Genomic DNA, 15,474 nt, shown 5'->3' with positions numbered 1-15,474 from the left:
GGTGAAATTGCTAACCTACTCCAAACCATGATGTAACCAGCATCCAAACAGGATCTAAGTGGATTAGGAGACTTTATTCCTCCTTTTTTCGCTCCCAAATGCAGCCTTAATCAGTGACGTCCATAGAGCAAGCTACTTTTAGTGATTTTTTGAAGAGAAGTTACTTCTAGTAATTCATTAATGAAATGATCCATTACTACCATTAGTTTAGCTGTTTGGCAGAAATCCAAACTCAAATCTTGAAGGAGATGGCGTCCACATCTTGTTTCTCAGAAAAAAGAAGAAAAGAAAAATCAATTATTAGAATAGCAAGGTAGTAGAGCTGTTGATGAACATTTTTAGGTTCAATCTACCCCGAGATCAAATGCAACATGGCCCAACCAACTACCTACTGTTAATCCTCCAATTTCATCTGGAGTGATTCCACCTATCAAAAACTGTGAGATTGACAAAAAGCACGCAGAGGGAGAGAGAGAGAGAGAGAGAGAGGAGTGGGGTCTAGAAACCAAGAAGGAAAGACTAAGAACGCATTTTGTTCATTGGAATATTTTTACTAGAAACTGGATGCTTGAATATATGATGCTCGAGAAATTAATTTTTATATATTTAATTAATTATAAAAAAATAATATATTTTAGAATGACTTATATTTGATTGAGTATCTATTTTTCTAAATATATTATATAAAATATTTTTTTTGATATGAACAGGAGATAGCAAAAAACTACCCCCACTTTATTCGAATAACAAAGTATACAAGGTATTCTGAAATAGAGCATAACAGAGTATACTTGATGCTCTAAACAGAGCCCGACTAACAGAATTTTTCAGCTTACAGTCACATTTCTAAAAGGGAAACAGAGGATGCATAAGCATTAAAATATGAAGAATTAAGCATTTGGTCACAGAAAGGGTGAGCCAACGATTGCAACCTATTCCACTTTTCTTGGTACTAAGTCTGAAATTTAGAAGAGTCTAGATGTCTCCAATAATAAAATGATTGAAGCAAATTCTGCAAAACCAAGTACATTGAACTTTTTTCTTGTTTATTGAGAAGATGCAAATGTTTGTCTCCCTCCAAATCTGCCAGCATACTATTGTAAAAAGTTGATGCCCTGCCTTCTTTGTCATCTTGCCTCTGTTCTTCCTGCTCCAAACCATCCATAGTTCATGAAAGGTCTATGGTCTTCCTTTTAATTTCAGCAATACCTTGATATGGTTGTCCATAGACTTCTCGCAAATGAGCATCTAAAGAAAAAGCACACGGATCCTCTGCTATGCACCACAGGATGTGGTGCACAGCACGCACACCCGCCCGTGCAGCAGGCAGTGCGATGCATGCCACGCACGGCCGTATGCACTGTCTATCGTGCAATGCGCCGCACTATGTGGTGCATCGCATGCACAACGAAAGATCTGTGTGCCCAAAGACAAGATGGTTAATAGACTCTATATTGGCTTCATAGAAACTGCATCTAGCATAGATGCTCCATCTCTTCCTATTCAGAATTTTATCAATGTACAATTTATTCTTGGATGCCGATTATAAAAACACTTTCACCTTCTCCGAACTTGGCATCTTCCAAATGGCATTTTGGCAAGGGCATCTCAATCCACCAAAGTTGAGAAAGGTATAAAATGAGGATACAGTGAAAAGCCATTGTGGGCCAACTTTCAAACTAGGACGTCCGCGATGCAAGATGGCATAATCGATGTAAGAAGTGATAGCTCAAATAGGCAGAGGTGTCAAGTAAAAATGGGCAAGAGAAAAATATTTTTCATCGATACATTTATTCAGAACTTTTGCAGTTTTTATAGACAAATACATAACAGAAGAACATCAAAATAGGAACTAACGTGCACTTTTATAGATAAATATATAATAGAAGAATATCAAAAAAAAAAACTAATGTGCAAAGACTTCTTCCTAAAGTCTAGGTAACAATACCGCATAAATAAAGTAACTAAACTCCTAAAGACTAGGACAATTTGAACTGAGATAGTACCACAAAAATAAATGTGCAAAAATAAATAATAATTTTTTAATAATCTCTCCCTTAAATTGAAAACTTTTGGACTTTAGTTTACTTGTGCAGCTCCTTCACGCAGGATTCTCCAAAGTGCAAACTCCCATCAACCTTCTCAGATTTTGAAAGGAAAGAAATCAGAGCAGTTTAGTAAATATATTAGCCAGCTATTCTTTACTTCTGCAATACTTTAGATCAATCACTCCATCTTTACTGAGATCTCTTAAAAAATAATACTTCACATCAATATGCTTACTTCTTTCATGTAGCACAGGATTTTTGAAAGCTTAATAGCTGAATCTTTGTCAAAAAAAATTGTAGTAGCTCCCACTTGCTTGAAATATAGCTCTTCAAAAATTTTTCTCAACCAGATTGCTTGACAAGCACAAGCTATTACTGCAACAAATTTGGCTTCTGTAGTTGATAAGGTGACAATTGGTTGCTTCTTGGATGACCACAAAACAGCCGCCCCTGTACCCTTCATAAAAGCATAACCCGAAGTGCTCCTTCTATCGTCTTGATCTCCTGCATAATCATTGCCAGTAAATCCGAATAAATCTAACATTTTACCCTTTTTGTAGAGCAGCCCAAAATCTTTAGTTCCTTGCAAGTAGCGAAATATTCTCTTAGTAGCTAACAAATGCATCTCAGTTGGATTTTTCATATATCTACTTATTAGACTCACAGAATGCATTATATCTATTTTTGTTGTAGTTAAATACATCAGACTGCCCACAATTTGCTTATAAACTATGCTGTCCACCTTCTTTCCTTCATGATCTTTGTTTAGCTTTAAGCCAAACTCAATTAGAGTGCTTACAAGATTGTAATCCTTCATTTGAAACCTATCCAAAATTTTTTACAAATACTTCTTTTGAGAAATAAAGATTTCATTAGCAGACTGCACTACTTCTATGCCGAGAAAATAATGCATCATACCAAGATCAGTCATTTCAAATTCAACCATCATAGACTTCTTGAACTCTTCAAACATGACACTATCATTTTCAGTAAATATAAGATCATCTACATATAAGCAAATAATGGGCATTTTCTCTCCATCTCCGGCTTTAACAAAAAGTGCATGCTCTTATGGACATTTCTAAAAACCTTCTTTTAAAAAATAAGCCTCAATGCGACTATATCAAGCCTGTGGGCTTGTTTTAAACCATAAAGAGCATTTTTTTAATTTATACACTTTATGTTCATTTTCAATCTTAATATAACCAGGAGGTTGATCAACAAATATCTGTACTTTCAAGTTTCCATGCAAGAATATGGATTTGACATCCAACTGGAAGATAGGCCATTAATTTTGTGCGCGAATGTGATCACCAATCTGATTGTATCATGTCTTGCAACTAAAGCGATAATTTTTTTATAGTCGACCCCATACTCTTGCTTGTATCTCTTAACCACCAATCGTGCCTTATGCCTGTCAACTTCACCATGTTTCCGTAGTTTTGTCTTGAAGGCCTACTTCACACCAATGGTTTTATGCCCTTTCGGGAGATCAGATAGCTTCCAAATATCGTTTCTTTCAATGGCTTCAATTTCATCATCCATCACCTTCTGCCACTTTCATTCTTTAACAGTACTTTTGAAAGTTGTAGGATCACAGTCTGAAAATAAAGCAAAGTGGGTGATTGGATCTTCAGTTTGGTCAATCCCGATTACCTCATAGTCTAATATCTATGCTGACCTCTTTCAAACACGGTGAAGACGTGATTCAGCTGCTGTATCAGTAGCTTCTGCTGCTATTGTTGAAGTTTCAGGGGCTGTTGAAGCTACATTTGGTAGATTTTTAGATATAGAAGTTGCTGGAATTTGTTGATGCAAGGGCTGCTGCCTTTCTTCTTCAGTTTCACTATCAAAATGACTCGAGTAGGCTCCTACCCACTTCAATTCCAAATGCTCTCCTCATCAAAAATAACATCTTTGCTAGTCACAATCTTCTTTGCCAGTGGATTGAATAATTTATATGCTTTGGATGCTTCACTTACATCAAGAAAAACACACTTTTCACCCTTGTCATCAAGTTTCATCTTTTTCTCATCTGGGACGTGCATAAACGATGCAATCGAAAATTCTGAAACGATCTACAGCTGATTTTCGCCCACTCCTTGCCTCTTCTGGTGTCATGTTTGGGATAGCAAAAGTAGGACTTCTATTCAAGACATGGATATTCTAATTCACTGCTTCCAACCAAAAACTCTTTGGAATGCTCCCTCTTGCTAGTAAGCTTCTCACCATGTTGAGGATGGTTCTATTTTTTCTCTCCGATACACCATTTTGCTGTGATGTATAAGCATCTATGAGCTTTCTTTGAATGCCATGAGCATCACAAAAAACTTTAAATTCTTTTGAACAATACTCTCCACCACAATCAGTGCGGAGGGTTTTAATGGTTTTTCCTATTTCATTCTCAACATGCGCCTTGAAGCTTTTAAATGCATTAAAAGTTTCTAATTTCTCTTGCAAAAAATAAATCCAAATTTTTCAAGCATAATCATCAATAAAAGTAATTAAATATCTTTTACCGCCATTAGAAGTTGGTTTTATCGACCCGCAAATGTCGGAATGAATCAGTCCAGGACATTCTTTGCTTTCCACAACTTTCCTTGAGGGAATTAAGAATGATGTTGTTTGCCAACAACACATTCTTCACAAACTCGGGTAGAAATGGCAATTTGGGGAAGACTTGTTACCATATTTTTCTGTTGAACGAGTCTTTAATCCATCGAAATTCAAATAGCCATAGCGAAAATGCCAAAGCCATGAGGGGTCTTTCACATCAGTCAGCAAGTAAGGTTGAGCACTTTCGATCTTCAATGGAAATAATTTGTTTGAACTCATTTGAACAACAGCAATAGCTCCTCTAGAAGGATCATATATCTCACGAAGCATCTTTCTGAATAGTTATTACATAACCCTTTTCTTGCAATTGACCAGCACCTAACAAATTGCTTTTCAAGTCAGGAATATAAAAAATATTGAAAATCATTTCTACAATACCATTCTTGGTTCTTATATTAATATCACCCTTTCCCATTACATTCACAGTAGAACAATCACTAAAACTTACATTAGAACAAAAGTCTTCATTTAAGTAAGAAAAGGAATACTTACTTCCATGCATGTGGTTGCTGCAGCCTGTATCCACATACCAAACGTCTGATTGAGATACCTCATTGTCTTGAACTACTATCAACAAAGTTTCTTCTTTCTTCTTTTCTACAAAATTCAATTTTTTTCCCTTTTCTTTGTTGTTGGGCAGCTTAGTATGACATTCAGAACGACAATGACCGAATTTATGACATCCAAAGCATTCTATCTTAGATTTGTGGAATTATTGATCCCATCCTCTGCCTCTACCTTGAAATTGATCATCATCAGCTTTGAAATGCCGGTTGCCATCTCTATTGCCTCGATCTCCCCTTCTTCTACCTCTACCTCTATCCCTTCCTCTAGAGTTTGCGGAATGAGTAGAAGCCTTTAAAGCTTGCTCTTCTATAGTTGAACTTCGATTTAGCTTTTGTCCGTGAACCAACAAGGAGCTCTGGAGTTCATCAAGGAAGTGTGCATCTATGTCTTTGGATTCTTCAATTGAGCAAACAACATAATCAAACTTCGATGCCAAGAATCGCAATATCTTCTCAACAATGGCAACATCTTCCATCTTCTCACCATGGAATCGCATCTTGTTAGTTATCACCATGGTTCTTGCGCAATAGTGGGTAACGAATTCACCATCCTTCATTTGTTGAGTCTCAAAATCTTTTCTCAAGGCTTGAAGCTGTGCACGCTTTACGCTAGAAGAATCTTGATATTTTTTCTTCATTGAATCCCAAATATCCTTGGAAGTTTCTTTGCTAATTAGAATAGTTTCCAGGATAAATCGATCAATGGCTTGGAACAAGTAATTCTTTGCTTTCAAATCTTTCAACTTTAGTCCCCCCATTCTATGTTTTGTGCTTCTGTGAGTGCCACTCCAGCAACAGGTGCTGCTACGCCAAATTCAACAATATACCAATACTTCTTAGACCTCAAGAAGTTCTCCATCAGCATACTCCAATGGTCATAATGACCATCAAACATGGAATGGCTGGCTGCACAAAATTTTTAGAAGCCATCCTAGCTTTGATACCACCGATAGCTCAAATAGACAGAGGTGAAAAATAAAAATGGGCAAGAAAAAATATTTTTTTATTGATACAGTTATTCAGAACTTTTGCAGCTTTTATAGGAAAATACATAACAGAAGAACATGAAAACAGGAACTAACGTACACTTTTATAAGTAAATATATAACAGAAAAATATCAAAATAGGAACTAACATGCAAAGACTTCTTCTTAAAGTTTACGTAACAACACTGCACAAATAAAGTAACTAAACTCTTAAAGACTAGGACTACTTGAACTGAGACAGCACAGCAAAAATAAATGTACAGAAACAAATAATAATTTTTTAATAAGAAAGCTATACGAAAATTGCAGTTTATGTGTCTCCAATATGAAGAAATTGATAAATTTGATTTCAACATCCAAACATAAAGGTCCTCAAATCGAGAGCAACAGTAAATTGTATCAAACAATATATCTTTCCAGAATCAAATGGACTCTCCATTTCAAAATTTAAAACTTTCAAAAGGCTTCATTCTTTAAATTGTCATATTTCCAAATGGGAGATAGCCCTGATGTAGACTTCCTTATTCTCATCCCCAACTTTCTCTTTGAATAGTAAGCTCTATCAACCTGGTGCCACTAGGGTCCTTTGACTCTTGAAGAGACTTCCATACCCACAATGATTGATTCATGAGGGACAAACTTTTAATACCTAATCCTCTTTGTTCTTTAGATTTACATACAACATCCTAATATACTAGGCAATGAAATTCATCGATGGTGTTGGATCCTTTTAATGAAAATGCTCTTCTCATCTTATCAATTCTACTTATAATCCATTTCAGCAATCTATAAATAGACATGTAGCGTGAAGGCAGAAATATTCGAGCAGAGTTGATCAAGGTTAATCTTCCTCCTTAAGAGTGCAATTTTCCTTTTCAGAATGCAAATCTCGAGCTAACTTTTTTTATTAGAGGCAACCAACATTATTTAGGGAGCTTTCTAAAATGCAATGATAGGCTCCGATAAACAAAAGGAAACTCACCCTTTTTGTGCTTCATCCCTACTATAAAATGCTTATTATGCTATTAATAGAGGGAACGACCTCATCCTATTCTATCTAGAAGCATGAGGGCATATTTGAAAAAATTTATCCAAATTCTTAGTCAATGAAAATTGAACTTTTTCATATCCCATATAGATTTATCTTTCCTATAAAATTAAAAAATCTTATTTCTATAAAAATATTATTTTTTAATCTCTTTCCTTCTAAAACTTTAATCAAACACGACCCTCGAAATACTTCCTCCTCTTCTCATATTAACCAAATAAGTTTCGAGAGTTCAGATCCATCGCATGGTGGACATTTTATTGCCTTAGTAATGCCAAATGAAGTACACGATATGCTTTAAGACTGATGACCATCTCAACACCAATCGTGTATGGACCGGCACTATAATATCCATACCTCCTCTTCAGAGCAGGGATGAAATGAATCGGATAATATTCATTCAGATCTATTTTCATATCTGAATCTATCCAGATATGGATAAAAATTTGAGCATCCAATTAATATTTGTATCTGTATTCATATCCATCAGAAAAAAATAAATTTAAATATTGATAGACAGCTGTCTAATCTATATCCGAATATCCAATTTTATTTATAGCACTATTTAATTTTATATAATATTAATAATTTTTTTAAAAAAATAAATAACTATATTAACATATATTTTTTTAGATTGTCATATATTTAGTAATATATTTGATTTTATAATCATTCAATTTAATTATACGAATCATATTCTTTTTCGATATATATTTAAAATAAATATAAATATAAAATTTTACATCCTAATAATATCAATATCCATATTTACCATCATCAAATAAAGCAAATATGAACAGATACAGGGTCTCTATCCAAATCCCAACTTTGCCGCCGCATTCCCATGGCCCATCGAATGTCCACCGTTCATTTTATATACCCCACTCATCATCACCGTCCATTCCACGAACAGCTACATACGCACGCGTGAAACGCCAACGAGCAGCGGTACACGTTCCTCTCGTGGTTCAGAGTTCCACGGATTCACTGAATCACTGCTATCGCATGAGGGAGTTGCGAAACTCGTTTCTGAGAAATTTTGTCTTCAGTTCTCGGGCGCTCATTACGTCAGCGGCGAGAGCCGCTTCTCTCGGCCTTTTAAAGGAGCGGGTCTCTAGTCCTTCAAGGATGAGCATCTCTTCTTCTATTTCTTCTGAGATCGATCGCCGAGGAGAAGGATCAAAAGAGGAGGAGGCGAGAGGCCAATGGCGGCGGATGCGATGGAGTATGGGGTGAAGGGATCGCCGGAGACCGAGCACCCCCGGAAAGCCGTCGGGTGGGCGGCGCGGGACCACTCTGGCGTCCTCTTTCCCTTCACCTTCTCCCGGAGGTTTTTTTTTTTTTTTTTTTGTTTCCATCTCTCTGATCTCTTCTTCAATACCGGCATTCTCTTACGAGGATCGCAGATTCTTTTCGTTCGATTTCCTGCGTTTCTTTGACTGAGTTTATTTTCTTTCTTGGGTTCGAGTTGGGAGACGTCTCTTGGATAAAGAACTTGGATTCTTGATCGTTTCTTGTGGTTTGTTGGTGGTGGAATTTGATCTATTCTGTTCTTTCTGGATCTAATGTTGTTATAACCATTTTTGATAGATTAATTTGTTGATTCTGCTGATTGTTTGATGAATCCATGGGATTCTGCGGTAGTTTAAGTGTCTTCTTGCTGCACCTCAAGAAACCTCTCCGATTAGGCAATTTGATTTTATTTTCTTGATTAGTAATTTGATTGCCTTCCCGTCCGTTTTCTCTCTACATTTCTTTTCCTTTGTAATTATTTGGTTTGTTTTTGACTTTTAATGTTGTTAAACATTTCTGTTTTTGCATGGAAGAGAGAGACATTATTCTCTTTGACCACACTCACGTCTACACTCTACACCGTGCAGGGGAATGGAATTTTTTCCATTTTTGGTAGAAAGGCAACATGTTTTTTTACTATGGGACAACCGGGGTCGCCACTTATGTAAAACAAAAACAAGACCTAGGCCTAGTTGTGGATCCGTTTATGATCCTCCTTTTGTTATTAAATATTTGGTGCCACAGCTGTCAAAGCTAGGGTGCAATGGAGCCAAGCCAAGTTAAGTAGCTAGAAACTTAACCTTGACTTTATTTAAAATATTCGGGCTTGAAACTCGATTGAAAATTGATCGATCTTTAATATCCCAACCTCAAGTTTGGCTTGATAAAAAAAAAAAATACAAAACTTGAGATTAACTTGACTCGACTTGAATATCAATCATACTGAAGCTCGAATTCAAGTCTTAACCCACTAATCATATATATATATATATATATATATATATATATATATATATATATATATATATATATATATATATATATATATATATATATATAACAATACTTTATGAATGAGTATTGGAGTATTGTCAACTCAGCTTCTCAAATGAGTTTTGTTGTACCATTTAGAAAGAATACTTCTTCACATTAAATTATGTTATTAATATATTATATTATTATATTTTTATAATTAAAACCTATTTATATAGGTAATTGAAAATATGAAGTGATCTTAAGAATTTGAATGAATATTATTTTATTATTTATATATAATTTTTTTCAATCTGATCAGATCTAGAAGAAAAATTATTTTCGTACATCCGGCCCCGCGCAACGCGTGGATCTTCGACTAATAATATATATATATATATATATATATATATATATATATATTAATAGAGGCAGACTTGGATAAGGTCGATCGGATTTGGATTCAGATTCGATCAGATCAAAACTGAATAATGGAGGTCCTACATCGATAATCCAAGCCATTGGATGTGATCTACTACCCTAAAAATACTTGCACACTAAAAATCATATGATTTGAAGATCCCTGACCTATACATCAAATGATCAAAAAATACATCTAATTCAATTTTATTTAGGCTGTCTAATTTTTGACTACTTGATGTATATATTAGGATTTTCAAATCATATAATTTTTTATATGCGAGTAGTTTTGAGGTAGTAGATCACATTCAATGGCTTAGATCATCAAAATAGGACTCCTATTATAGAGTTTTGACCTAACTGGATCTGATTCCAAATCCGATCGAGCTAATTCTATCCTGACTCTATATTAATATTTAATATATATTATAAATAAAATAATATTATCAAAAATATATATAAACTCAAATAGACTCGCGAACTTTCGCATCGAATATCTGCTATTTGAGCTCGATTTGACTCAAACTCAGTAATAACCGAGTTGAGTTGAGCTTAGATTCGAGTCAAGCTCGAGTAGCTCGCGAGCAACTCAACTCGTTTGCACCCCTAGTCAAAGCTAATGATGCCCCCCTAGCCTCTGGTGCATTCATATTCACAGTACTGCTGTGCATTCAGGCATAAAATTTTTTTGCATGCAACCTCTCAGCCATTGATTTGCTGACATTTAAACCGATGACTTGCAATTATGATTTTAAAATTTTTATGATTTTCATAAAAATTTTATGCTGTTATGACATTGCTTGTTTTTTTAATTTTATTCATTATTTCTAATATATGTTCTGCATATTTTGGAATAGAGCTCTAAATACTGGTTATTGGCTTTAATAGCTGTTAATATGCAGAGTACCATACCTAGGTTAGGAAATATCTTCTGCACCTACTCCCTGACCTACCCAGGCATGTCTAAACTTGATTTTATTTTTGAGGTGGTTAATTTGGTTGTTCAAAACTGCTTTACCAGGACCTGCTCTGTTGACATCTATTAACTTCTGCTCTTTGAGTAGCTTGTGTGCGCAATATAAATTGATGAAGTTGCACTGCATTTACTCTCCTATGCAACTAATTCTTGAAACATAACATCAGCAGCAGCCACTCCTTGAATTAAATGCTCAACTAATCCATGGATGTTGCAATGGATTTAACTTTAGGTGTGAGAGCGCGTGTAAAATTTGTTACTTTGTTTCATATGCTGCATTGCAAACTTTTCAATGCATTGTGGTTTCACCTTTTTCTTTTTCTTTTCCTTTTCTGGAGCAGAATGCTGACTGTTTTTAATTATGGACCACCTCATGGATAACTATATGTTCTTCCATGCTCTTTCTGCTTTCTGTTTATTCTTTCAGGATCAATGTGCTGGAGGACCGCACCTTAATTTGCTCTGAATTTGGGCTACCAAATTTAATTCTCATATTTGGGACCATGGGGCAAAGCTCAGCAAACTCATTGGAGAACAAAAAAGAAATCAATTTTGCATGATCCTCTTTATTTAGTTTTTTTTTTAAGTAATGTCTTTAAAAGTTAGTTGACGTAGGTGCAACTCTTTGTTGAATTTTGGCGACCCTGCCATTTTCTTATGTGGCCTACTTGATATTTGAAACATCAGGAGTTTATGAATTTAATCTTCCATCATTGTTGACGTTGCTCACAAATTTGTATTTATTTATGAATGGAACCTCAAATTATATTTAATAAATGTATGAATGAGTGGTTAATGGTGATATGTTTAATGGTCTACAGGAATAATGGAGATTGTGATGTCACCATAAAGATACTGTTCTGTGGGATCTGCCACTCGGACCTTCACAGCATTAAGAATGAATGGAAAAATACCATGTTCCCAATCATTCCAGGGTATGCAACTTTTAACACCATCAAGCTTTTTATTTCTAAAGTAATCTTGTGTTCAGGCTTTTGTGCTGGCTATTTGTGGTTCAAGACCATGACCACCTGCTGTAAAATATTTCATGTATACCTTTTTTATGATCCTTTTGCAGTTGGTGATCTTCTATCCAAAGTTGTAATTTTTTCTGAACATATTAAAAATAACATATATGGCATTTTAATGAAAAAACACACTTTCTGATTGGAATGCTATTTGCTATATTTACAGTTCTGTGGACTTTATTTGCTCTTTACGACTCAGGTTACTGTTTTCTCAGGTAACCTGAGCAAAAGTTCTCTTGTTGATTCAACTATTATTACTAGTTCTAGGAGCTGGGTCTAAGCCTTGTTTTAGTTGAGCAATTTTACTTCCCATTTGGTACATGTACCTATATATACAAACATGTAAATCCTGAGTAGTTTATGAGATGCAGGCAAATTTGGCTGCTTGTAAGTTTCTGGTCAGGGATGACATGGCTGTAACTCTTTTTTTCTTTTTTTCCTGTCTAAGAACAACAACTGATAGCACTTGCATTTTCACAATTACCATTGGAGTGGAAGCCTTCCTTTTTTTTCAATAAACTTTTTTCTCATTTTCCTTTTCTCAGTCTACTACGAAAATTTTTAAGGCTGAACTTTTTCATCTGGTTAATATTTTGATCTAGCCTGCTATTCTCTTATGACCTTTTTTTGATGAGTTTCCCTTATGACTCCTTAAAATGAATTTAAAGAAAATAAAAGCCTGCAATTTTGGAACTACTCCCAAGTGTTAGCATTCTTTTCTTCATGATAAAGTTGTAAGATCGATCTTCTCTAATTTGCTTAATGGTGAAATTATTTATTTACTTATTGCCAGCCTGGTCTTAACCAGATTGGAAAACTAATTCTAGCACCAATTCAAACTTAATGGGTATTTATTGCATGATGTGATAGATAACAAAAGCTTGTTCTGAATTTTCTCTCTTCTCAAGTCCATTATAAAGCAGGATGGTTAAGTGGCTTCTCAGCGATAGTATCTTATTAATTGCATAAACCATTGTTTTGATTTGCAGACATGCATGGACATCAAACTACTTTTCAATCTTTGCCAAGAAAATAAGACCTCCAGTGTCCGGAAATGGTGCTCATTATTTGTTTGTTATACTAATTCAGGTTGACACTCTTCTTAGCTAACAGCCTTATGCAGCTGCGGTAGGCTCAGTATTTTTTCAATTGTTAATAGTTAATAACAGTTAATGAGTTTCTCAAACTCTCAGTTCACTAAATTTGGTAGTTGTGAGACCTTGAAACTAAACCTGAATGACTAGGAAGGTTCTCAGCAAAACAGAGCAGTGCTTAGAGAAGAAGTATTCAAAATTGCTTCACTCTCCAATACGTTCATGCACAAGACAAATCAACTCCCGTCATTATATCAAGCAAATTTCTAACATCAACGATGGCCCTTAAAAGCATGAAGCTTTAGTAGTTTACTAAAAAGAACCGCACATGGGTTCTTCTTTTGCAGGCATGAGATTGTGGGCATCATTACTGAGGTAGGGCGCAATGTGCAAAAGTTCAAGGTCGGAGACAAGGTGGGCGTAGGGTGCATGGTTAATTCTTGCCACTCCTGCAACAGCTGCAAACAGGGGTTTGAGAACTACTGTCCTGGAATGATACTTACTTACAATTCCATCGACACCGATGGAACGAAGACATTTGGAGGTTTTTCTGATGTGATCGTCGTTAATGAGCATTTTGTCATTCAGTTCCCTGAAAATTTGCCCCTAGACAAGGGTGCACCGCTGCTATGTGCAGGGATCACGGTGTACAGCCCGATGAAATACTTTGGACTCAATGAAGCAGGAAAGCATCTTGGGGTGGTTGGTCTTGGTGGCCTTGGCCATGTGGCTGTGAAGTTTGGTAAGGCCCTTGGGATGAAGGTCACAGTGATCAGCTCATCCCAGCGCAAAGAGAAGGAAGCAATTGAAAGGTTGGGTGCAGACTTTTTCGTGGTCAGCAGTAACACTGAGCAAATGAAGGTATAAAATGTATGCAGACTTAGACATGCATGATTTCTCCTGCTGCCTCATTTTCTCCTCTATCTGTCTTTTATATGTGTGTGTTGCGTTGTGTTGTTAGGCTGCTATGGGCACCATGGATGGTATTATCAACACCGTGTCTGCAGACCATTCCCTCATGCCATTGCTTTTACTGCTGAAGGCCCAGGGCAAGATGGTCATGGTTGGTTTACCGGAGAAGCCATTGGAGCTACCGGTTTTTCCTTTGATTGGGGGTAAGTAATGTGATTTTGATGTAAGTTGATTTTGATGAGGGGAATTACATTCATCTGTGAACAGGTGGGAAGATCGTGGCAGGCAGTTGCATTGGAGGAATAAAGGATACCCAGGAGATGATAGACTTCGCTGGTAAGAACAATATAACAGCAGAGATTGAGCTCATTGGTATGGATTATGTGAACAAGGCAATGGAGCGGCTTGTCAAGGCAGATGTCAAATATCGATTTGTCATTGATATAGTCAACAGCTTAACTGCTGCTTAGTTCGAGTCCCGTGGATTCCTACACCAACATTTGCAACTGCTCTGGCTGCGGCTTTATGTTGATTTCTAATACTTTGTTCGTAGTTGCTGCCCTATCATGAAGTTGTAGTCTTTAGAACATAATTCTAAGTATTTTCTTCAGAGACTTTGGAGAAGATGCTATGAGGTGGTCATTAGTACCGAATATAATATGAGGTTGATGTTCGCCAAAGCATCGAAAATTAAATAATCTTTTAGCATATGCTATATAATTCAACATGTCTTGATGATCATATCACACATGCTCAGTGGTAATATGTGCTAGATATTGTTGCAGATTTTCCACAAATGCAGCCAATTGGCTGAAACATGTTAATCTGTTTTTTTGAGGCAATAAGGAGGAAGTGAGACACTTCCCCATGTTAATCTGTTATTGCTCTCCAAAGTAGATCATCACAAATTGTTATTAGCATAGCGAACTGTTGCTACCAAGATTATCTAGAGTATCTTTGTTGGAAAAAGATCCAGCTAGCCATTTTTGTACTCTATAGTACCAGTAGTATCACCATCGAAGCTGCAATCCCTTATCACTTAAGGCAAGGGGGCGCGGTTTGATTCCCAAGGATGTCAATCCTCAATTCCTCCTCTTGTTACTCAGTGTCCTAATTTCACGAGCATTAGGCTTAGATTGTTTGGAGACTCGGGCTTTAGTCCAGCTGAGGGGGTGGGTGGTACAGGACAAAGGGGGTGGGGTTGGAGCCCCCTACCCGGTCACACACACACGGAGGGAGAGGAGGGGTAATCCTAGAAATTTAGGAGAGGAGACTATTGGAGTCAATATAATGGGGACCTTCACTATCTGGCATTGACGAGGCCTCATGATGCCAGCTTCCCACATGAGCTATCGAGGAGAAATATGATATTGTGAAAGTGGTTTTTGAGAAATCAGGGTGTATGCTAGCATATCCATATCAATATTTGTTTTATATAATGAATGTAGATACGGACATCAATCGGATGCAAAAGTTTATATTTATATTTATTTTAAATAGATATTGATATTAATT

The 15,474-nt window shown here is 36.1% G+C and overlaps 2 protein-coding genes across 2 annotated transcripts; one reads left to right on the top strand and one right to left on the bottom strand.

The window, feature by feature from the left end:
- Window positions 1-2,084: 2,084 nt before the first annotated feature.
- LOC140852199 (secreted RxLR effector protein 161-like) lies at window positions 2,085-2,673 on the bottom strand. Its single transcript, XM_073245165.1, has 2 exons — window positions 2,284-2,673; window positions 2,085-2,138 (listed from the first exon to the last, which is right to left on the bottom strand). Exons 1-2 carry the CDS (start codon window positions 2,671-2,673, stop codon window positions 2,085-2,087), a joined length of 444 nt encoding a protein of 147 aa, XP_073101266.1.
- A 5,708-nt stretch (window positions 2,674-8,381) lies between these two features.
- LOC105059896 (probable cinnamyl alcohol dehydrogenase 5) lies at window positions 8,382-14,667 on the top strand. The gene is made up of 5 exons (XM_010943394.3): window positions 8,382-8,594; window positions 11,747-11,860; window positions 13,395-13,908; window positions 14,009-14,162; window positions 14,227-14,667. Exons 1-5 carry the CDS (start codon window positions 8,470-8,472, stop codon window positions 14,427-14,429), a joined length of 1,110 nt encoding a protein of 369 aa, XP_010941696.1. The 5' UTR covers window positions 8,382-8,469; the 3' UTR covers window positions 14,430-14,667.
- Window positions 14,668-15,474: the final 807 nt, after the last annotated feature.

This window comes from Elaeis guineensis, chromosome 10 (assembly GCF_000442705.2).
Source record: "Elaeis guineensis isolate ETL-2024a chromosome 10, EG11, whole genome shotgun sequence".
NCBI lineage: Eukaryota > Viridiplantae > Streptophyta > Magnoliopsida > Arecales > Arecaceae > Elaeis > Elaeis guineensis.
This window is presented reverse-complemented; position numbering and strand designations above follow the sequence as displayed.